Source organism: Triticum dicoccoides, chromosome 3A (assembly GCF_002162155.2).
Source record: "Triticum dicoccoides isolate Atlit2015 ecotype Zavitan chromosome 3A, WEW_v2.0, whole genome shotgun sequence".
Taxonomy (NCBI): Eukaryota; Viridiplantae; Streptophyta; class Magnoliopsida; order Poales; family Poaceae; genus Triticum; species Triticum dicoccoides.
The window spans coordinates 743,241,471-743,250,921 of NC_041384.1; the positions used below are offsets into that span (position 1 = coordinate 743,241,471).

The window sequence follows — 9,451 nt, forward strand, 5'->3', positions numbered from 1 at the left end:
AGGTTACTAGTCAGGTTTTTTTCGTTCTTTTTTTCTTCCATATTTTTGGTCTGTTTTTCTTTTTTCCATTTCAGTTTTTGTGATTTCATTTGTCAAATTCTTCTGCATGAATGTTTTATGGTTTTTTGGTAAGGTTATGCGCAAAGTTTTTGAAAATTCAATGAACTTGTTTTCAAAGTTACTGAAATTTTCCAAATTTTCTGAACCTTTTTTAAAAATAATACAAACTTGCTTGAAAATTTGATGAATTTTTTTCAAAGTCCATGAACTTTTTGAAAAACACTAATTGTTCTTGAAAATTGATGAAATTTTCCAAGTACGTGAAATTTTCTCAAGATTGATGAATATTTTTTCAAATTCGGTGATTTTTTTTTCAAAGTCGGTGATTTTTTTTTCATGTTCGTGGACTTTTTTTCAAAGTCGATGAATTGATTTTTCATGAATCCATGATTTTTTTTTCAAATTCGGGAACTTTTTAAACTCATGAATTTTTTCAAATTGTGGACTTGCATTGGAATCTACTGAATTTTTTTTACCTAATTTCCACAAAATATTTCCTGTTAAAAGTTAACGGTCAACGTCCATGTCAATGGTTCGCAGTCAGAGGTCAAGGGTCCAACTGTCAGTGGTTAGCAGGTCAAATGATCAGTGGTCTACAGCGAAATCTCTCGTGTGACCGTTCGCTCAGCCGCTAGCTCGCTCTCGCGGGAGAGCCACTGTGTTGGGCCGACATATGAATTTATTAGCGGCAATGCAATTTGCATTATCTGGCGCAAGGAGCGCCGACGAGGAGAACTCCTCGAATGGTATGTCTCACCTACTGTGAGGCGTACCCCGTTTCGTAGTAGGCGATCACTATATGGGCCGACCCGATTTGGGTTTTTGGAAAGCGATTTTAGGACTCTTCTATGACAGGTTTGGACTGGTTTTAGAAGCTTCTATGTGCTGTTCTACCTTTCTTTGTGTTTCTCCACCGGTTTTCTTCTATTTTTCTATTTTATTTTTATCATTTCAACACATGTCGACCTTTTTCAATGCACCTTGTACATTTTTTATACACATGGAACAGTTTCTTGGTACAAGTTGAACAATTTTCAAATAAATAAATACATTTTTTGAAAATAAATTCCAATAAATGTTAAACATTTTTCAACACGTTGAATTTTTTGATGGCATGAAATTTTTATTTCACTATGTGAAAAAATATTTATATTGTATAAACACCTTTAAAATGTCAATAACATTTCTTTAAACGTTTGGACATGTTTTCATATTTTTCTGAATGGTACGAAACACTGTTTTCTGAATTACATGAAAATGTTATTACATTGTATAAACATTTATAAAAAAATTCATGAACATTTTTTACACATGCTTTTTTTAAATGCCACGATCATTCTTTTAATGCTATCAACATTGTTTTAAGTTGCATGAATATTTTTTGAAAACACAGAAAATATTTTAACGCGCTAAGAGCACCTTTTCCAAATTTGAAGTAAGTAATGATTCAAATATATACATTTGGAATATTCAATACATATATACGAAAAAAGGGAAAAAAGAAAAGGAACAAACCAATATAATAAACAAAAGTCAGTAGAAGCACGTTACTACGCCGATTCACTAGCCTATCACTTGAGGCGCTGCTACGTTAGGTCCCAGCATAAAGCTGTACCTAGATATGCCCCAGAGGTGTACATTGGGGACCCTAATTTTAGAGCAATATTTTCCCCTAGTAGTTAATAGAATCAAAATATGAACAATTGAATTTAACTTATTGTTGATTGTGACATAGCATCTGTGCTGTGGAATATTACTTCAAATTGAGTGTGACATAGCATATGTGTGTTTCTTAGTCTGTTTCTTAAAAGACAGTTTATAATTTCTTGTCCCCCTTCGGTGCGAGCGAATGTGGAATCTAGCATCTACCTATCTTTATTAATAAGGGGAATATATTAATATCATTAATATACCAATTACAGTCGGCCTCTACACTAATACGATATCCATAACTAATCAAGATATCGAAAACGCACAATTACCAAACTAATAAAACAGAAATTTCCTCAAAAACAAGAAAGAGAAAAGAGAAATGAAAGCATGATTTGGCCGAAGTGAACGGCAACACATAGTGATAGAAACCACACCAACCACCGCCCTCTGCAACATATGAATTGAGATTGAGATTATTAGAATATGTAGTGGAGTGGCTAGTAAGCAACGCGTTGCATATACCCCATCGTAGTTATCTACTGTTTCTTGACCAGATATGAGATCTGTTTGTACAACATGTTTGAACCACAGCCATATTCTTTTCCATGAGAATTGAAGTAGGCTTGTGTTACTAAATCTAATAGTTTGGTTTACTTAGCTAACTCATATCTATCACTTTGCATTCTACATAAATAAATCCATGTCTAATATTTTTGGTTTATTAATAGAACTCATGCTTATGTATGCTAAGTTGCCCACTCCCATCCCCCAAAGGCATCAACTGGATACGGGGTAAAATTTGTTAAGAGTAAACTAGCAAAGTGGCCTGGTCGATGCGCAGGCTAGAATTTTATAATTTTAATAATATGACCATATATTTGGCTGGTCTAAAGAGAAATTGGAAATTATGCATGGTGTACCAATTGTAATTTCTAAGATCGGTCTTGTTGTTCAATTATATTTGTATAATTTCCTTGGCATTTTTATCATGTTGCATTGTCATATTTTTTATTTGAAAAATATTTTATAGTTTGATTGTTTTCATGTAGGCATATGTAAATTTTCTAACACGTTCAAGATTGGCATACTTTCATTTTAATGATTTTTGTTGCAAGTGATTTATTTTGAATTTGGCCTATGAATTTATAGAGCATTTATACTATATATCCATTAAAACAGTCATTTTGTGTTAGATATTGGTTTACACTATCATTTGATTTAGTTGAGCTAAGACACGTGCAATAAGAAGGAGCGTTGTTGGCTCATATATTTATCTAAGCAAAGTTTGACATAAATATCCACTCTCTAGAATAAAACATCGTTCACACTACTTGCCTAAAAGAACATGGGCCGATCTACTATGTATGGAACACCAGTGCTTTCATGGGTTGCACTAGGCTGATCCTTAACTTTCCCCTTTCTCGAGTCTTGTCGTCTTCTTATTAGCTCCCAACCATGAAAGTAGACTATCCAAATTGGATACACCGCTTGAAAGCACCAGGATGATCCTTCACTTTCCCCTTTCTTGAGTCTTCTTCTCTTCTTATTAGGCCCCTTTCATGAACTTGGCTAATCCAGTCGGATCCAGAGCTTGAGTGTATCACTCAAAAGGTCCCCTAGTTTTCCTTTTTGGCGGCCCTTACTTTCACACAGTCCGTGGCTTGGGTCAGGTCTGTGGCCATGGGTTGGCCTTCCATGGCAACTTGTTAGGAAAATAATCCACCAATTTCAATCTCCTCTATTTACTCTCCCCTTCAACATTCTACCAGATTTCGGGAGATGTGGAACCGTATCAACCTCCTCATGAGTTTAGGTATCTTCTTTGTCAAGTTTGTGTGTTCTTCGTCGCGACAACATCTAGATGGTTGAGATGGTGTCTTATGGAATAAGGTCTTGTGGCTGCATCAATGTAATATTGTGGCTATTGTGGTCTACTCCATTGATTCCCATGACTTGTCATATCATGTTTCGCAAATGTGAGGGTGTCGTCTTTAGTTCGTTGAAAGTGTACAAGCAATATTTTTGGTGTTTCACAAAAATTAATATTACATGATGGCAAGAAAATTATTTTGCCAAATGTAATATCACTTGTGCTACATCTTTAATAATAAATATGTGTGCCGATGACATTTCTAGAAAGACCATTTATGTCAATATTGCATTCGAGTCGTCCACACATGTTATTACATAGTGAGGTCGCTAGTAGTTTTTACATGATGTTAGGTCACCAGAGATAAAGTTCAAATTTTAGGTCACTGTTTGTTACGTATATAATTATTAAATTATGTGTTTTGAGGTCCAAACAGTAATTAAGGCCCACTAGAGCATTAGTGTAATCAAAAAATAGTTTAGGTCACTGTTTGTTAGGTATACAATTATTAAATTATGAAGATCTACTGACTATCATCAAACAATATATAATTAGGTTACGATCGAAGCACCTACCACAAGAGATGTATGGATTTTGATATATTAAAATACTAAGGATCCAACAAAAGAATGGTAGGCTAATGACATGCACATGACAAATGCACATATAAGTTGTGGTACCATAATAATAAGGTTTGATATATCAATAAGTTTTCGGTTATAGTGGCTTAGTATGTTGCTTTATTGTGTATCTTCTATCCGAGTTACCTTTTTTCGGTTGGTGAACATGTGTGAGTCATTTTATACTAAAATCATAGCTATACAAATATGTAAGATTATATTAATATTTGTCCAAATAAGTAATGAATTGAATAGAAAAACGACTTTAAATATGTTGGCATAGATCAATAAAACATTGATAAATTTTATTTTCCCTTGGATAAGTCTTTCTCCCTCTCATTTAATCCCTCCATTATGGAATAAGTGATGTTTTATGCATGCTCCAAAGCTGCAAATATGAAGACTACCATTTTAAATGAGTATGCAACAAAAAAACAGGAAATATTTCTCAAAAGGGAATTAGTCTTTACATTAATTAATCATGTTATTTCATTGCTATGTTGATATGCGGTAGTCAAAGTTAAGCAAGTTTAAGTGAAGTTATAAAAATAATTTATCTCTCCTATATACCCTACATTACAAACCTTTTTCCATAACCCTCTCAATCAACACGCACAACAAAATTGAGCCTACGCTGTGTTTTTCCTGGCGTCTCCTTGTGTATTTAGGATGGCATATTCTTGACACAATTATCTAATATGAAAAGAAAAATTACTGATTGGATTCTCGGATTCCATTTGGCCCCATCACTGCATAGCTTTCTAATTAATGGTCCATTTTTTGTAAAACACGGACAATGACATCACCAACTTCATGCTTGTCTCTCAAGCACTACTTACTCGTTGGTTGGCCCCTATAGAAAACATTGCCGGGTGAAAACGGTTCATGCATCACACCGAGTAAAAAAAATGTCCCGCTATTTTGGCGAACTGCTCAAATGGCTCAATAGAAATATGAAGATTGGTTTTTGCAGATTTTGTATTTGTATCCTGATATATCATGATTGGAGACATGGGGAGGATCATAATATGACCGGTGAATCTTGATATGTTGGCTTTGAGGGACCTTGATTAAGAGTTGCTCTTAGTCATCAGCTGAACTGTTAATAAGAACCATGTGACGAGAAAGAGAGTTACAGCAACACATTTTCATTTGGTACTAGAGTTAGAGATATGGATGCTCTGTTGAAAGCAGAGGAAAGAAGAATAACTTTATTGAGTGCTGCAAAAAAAAAACTCCCAGTTGTCGAATTATGGCTATCCCATACCCTTTCCCAAAAGAGAGAAAACAACTTGATCAAATGAATCTTGGCAAGTTTTGCACATCAAGGCTATATATGTATATAACATCTGTCGGCAGCGACAAAACGATGCCGGAAATGTTCACAACTACAGTCCCAAATATTTTGATTTCAATAATAGAGGCGATCATGGAATCATCTTTGCTCTCCAATTCATCTCCACCGTCCGTCGTCTCCTCTCACTGCCACTCGCCACGCTATAAATACACCCCTCCCACGGCACATTTGTGAGAGCCAAGCAAGCAAGTATCAACACGTACCTGCACCCATCGCACTAGCTAGCTTAGCATCACCACCTGCTCTTAGAATGGCGGCCTACTACAACGGCGGCAGGCCCATGCCATACTCCAACACCGACGAGGGCTTCGACGGCGGCAGGACGATTTACTCCACCCCCACCGAGTGCTACGACGCCAGCAAGCACGGCCTTGGCACCGGCCACGGCCATGGATATGGCGGGACCAACATGTACTCCAACACCACTGACGTCCAGTGCTTCGACTCCAGCATGCACGGGCAAGGCCGCGGTGGCGGTGGCAGGACCATGTATTCCAACACCGCCCACGGGCTCTTCGACTCAGGCAGGCCCGGGCATGGGCACATCCACAGCTACGGGCACAACGACGGTAGGATCATGTCGTACACCACTACCACCACAAAGGAGTCCTTCGGCGGAGGCGAGCAGGGGCAGGGGTAGTACAAGAAGGAGGTGAAGCAGCACAAGAACAGGGAGCTCGTCGGTGAGGTTGGCGCCTTTGCCCCGGTAATTACTCAGGAAGTCAACATCGCATAGAGATAGAGTACAATCTTATCCATGGAATTAAGGTTGAAGTTATAATAGTCGGCTAGCCTCGCTATAGCAGCTTGAGCAGGGTGCCGGTATATGGTGTTTATGTACAATTGTCCGGTAATGTTATGAAATACCGACTATAGCTCTCTATAGTTGATTTGAATGACCACTGCTATTATTTTTTGAGAGCCCCATAGTAATCTTTCCTACTTATGAAGATTGAAATTGGTGGTGAGTTCACATTTGATCTAACATTCTTTCTAAATAAGCAAATACATTGATCCCCACATGTGGAGTAAATTGCTCAAAACCATCATACTTGTGTCTAGGGTACTTCAAAACTACCGTTTTTGCCAAAAATCACAAAAGACCACTATCTCCGCCGGCGAGGGGAGCGGAGATGGCTGCGCGTAGGTGCATGGCACGGTTGTGGCGGTCGACATGGTGCGGGAGTGGCCGGAGAAAGAACAAGAAAAGGGGGAAATAAGACATGTGGCTAATGGGTGGGGCCCTGTCCACCTCAGCGAGTCAACACATTGACTAGGACTAGTTTTTCTCCCCATCAGCCTGACAGTTGGGTTCCACTCATTAGTTTTGTTGTTAGTCACGGCTCTCGTCTGATTTACTACGATTTGTTATTCACTTAATGCATAAGTGGTGGTCTTTTATGATTTTTGATAAAAGGGGTAGTTTTGAAGTACCCTAGCCGCAAATATCGTTGTTTTAAGCAATTTACTTCACATGTGAAACTAGCAACGTTTCAAGACACATACTTTATTAGATGTGCCCAGAGGGACTCCAGGAGAATATAAACAAATGTAATTTACTCACATGTAAGATCTTTCATAAATTAACAAATAAAGAACTTTTATGTGGGACTAACTTTTTTTGTAAATGGCATAAATAACAAAGACAAAAATACCCAAAATCGTTTTTTAGTTCTCTCCCCAACCTAATATAGTCATTTAAAATTCTCTGACCACATTGATAATGAACACAAACGTTATTTCACCACATCCAAGCCAAAAGTTACGTGGCAACACACGGGCATCTTGCTAGCAAAATTATTACTCAGGAGGCAAGTTGCACTCTGACAGCATCATCGGTCTTAAGCTAGCAGGAACGTCAGCAATTTGTCTGTAGTCTCCCCTTTTCCTTGCTGTAGCCGCCAGCTCATGCGCTAGAGCGTTGCAACCCCTTCTCACGAAAATGATTCTGCGTGAGGTGAAGGCTGACACAGCAGACTTAATGTCCTGGATCAGAGCGCAACAATGTGAACCGTTCAGCGCCTCATTTTGTAGTTCAGTAACAATCATTTTGAAGTCATATTCCAGCTCAATCGGGCCGGAGTACACAGTCGAGAGGACGACGAGCTGAATTTTTGTATTGTCTGCCTGGGAGTTCGACAACAACCTCGTACTTTTGCCCGAATCATACTCAATACACAATGCACAATCCTTCAGATCTTCCTCGTACCTGGTTAGAAACAACAAAGATCATGTCCCCGCAAAAAGAAAAAAAGAAGAAGAAACAACACATACTCTGAACACTTCTGCTTCGGTACACTCACCTTAAACACATCAAGGGCTGAGATTCCTCCATACCCCTTCGCTGCCAGGGGCACGATCATCTTATGTAAAAAAAAAATTACCCCCGCGCATCCACGCCGATATCCCCGCGCGTCTGCGGGACGAGCCGAGCCGCTTGGCAGCCGTGAGGACGCGAGCCGAGCCGAGCAGTTAGCATCCATGGGCCCAGGATGTCAGATGCATGGCGTGTTTTTTTTTAAAAAGTCGGCGTTGACCGGTGGGGCGTATGTGTGGGCGTATGTGTGGACGTGGCGCGGACGGCCGTATCGTCGTGCAATTAACTGCTGTGCAGTAATGGCGGCGTGCATGCAGGCGCCGACTGCTCACGGCTGATCTCGTGACGCCCGCCTGGTAGCCTCGTAGTCCGCGCCCTCCACTGCCGCGCGTGCGGCGACCGGGCACCTGCCGCCAGCCTTCCACCTCGGGCCGGCAGTTGACATGACCGGTCGGCTGCCGCCGCTGCGGCGACCGCCCGCGCGCCTTCAGACGCAACCGACGCTTCGACTGCCGCGCCTGACGTCCTCGCGCCTTCCCACGCCCCCGCTGCCTCGCTTTCACACGCCACCGCTGTCGCGCGTGCCGCCAGCCGCCGGCCTCTCCCTCGGGGCGCGCGCCACCGGCGGCTCGCCCGCCCACCTCCCTCCCCCGCCGTCTATAAAAGGCCGCGCCAGCCCCTCACCACGCGATGCCATCTCCCTCGCCCCGCCCATCTCTCTTCCTCTCGTCGCCCGCCCATCTCCCTCTCCTCGCCGGCAATGTCTTCCAGCGACTCCGACGAGGGCGCGTGGTCGAGCGGCGTCTGGCCGCTGAGCCTGACCATCGGCGACACAGAGGATCTGGCCCGGCGTGATGGTGCCGCCGGCAGCCAAGGTGCCGGGGCCATGGCGGGTCAGGGCGGACGGCATGCCCACCATGGGACCGCCGTCGACGAGGGAGCAGCTCCGCGCGTTCCCTGGCGGCCGGTAAATCGGAAGAACTTCGACATCGTCCTCGGTGCGTTCAGGGACGCGGCGGCCGGCTGCACCGTCGGGGACATTACCGGCGAGGCCGGTGTCGTGGATCTAAGAATGACAGTAGAATGGGGGGTAGGTATGAGGAGGCAAGATCATAGCTATGGAGTAGTTGTACACACGAGTTTTACGAGTTCAGGCCCTTCTCGGAGGAAGTAACAACCCTACGTCTCGGTGCCCTGAGGCGGTCGACTGGATTATATGTGTGTGTGAGTTTACAAAAGTGCGAACCCTTGTCCCAGAGGAGGGAGGTGGCTTATAGAGAGTGCGCCAGGACCCCAGCTCCCCTCCATTACACAGGGTTCAATGCTCATAAAGGAAAGGCGTTACTGGTAACGTCTACAGTAAAATGTCATAAATGCTCATAATGCTATGGTTTAAGTCCTAACCATTGCAGAGTGGAGGGTTCCTCATCTTCTAGTGGTCGAGTGTCTTCAAGGTGGTCGAGTGAGCGCATCTCCACGGTCGAGTGGATGATGATTTCTCTTCGACTGCTTCTGATTCTTTGTAAAGATGTCCTTGGGGAGGGTATGCTGGACAGGTCCATGACCCTACCCTA

General features: G+C 42.0%; 1 protein-coding gene across 1 annotated transcript; it reads left to right on the forward strand.

Moving 5' to 3' along the window:
- The first annotated feature begins 5,770 nt into the window (after window positions 1-5,770).
- LOC119273600 (keratin, type II cytoskeletal I-like) lies at window positions 5,771-6,453 on the forward strand. Its single transcript, XM_037554707.1, has one exon. It carries the CDS (start codon window positions 5,811-5,813, stop codon window positions 6,198-6,200), a length of 390 nt encoding a protein of 129 aa, XP_037410604.1. The 5' UTR covers window positions 5,771-5,810; the 3' UTR covers window positions 6,201-6,453.
- Window positions 6,454-9,451: the final 2,998 nt, after the last annotated feature.

Bases quoted from the DNA above. Each gene is read 5' to 3' on its own strand.
- LOC119273600 (XM_037554707.1), top strand. From the start codon at position 5,811: ATGGCGGCCTACTACAACGGCGGCAGGCCCATGCCATACTCCAACACC.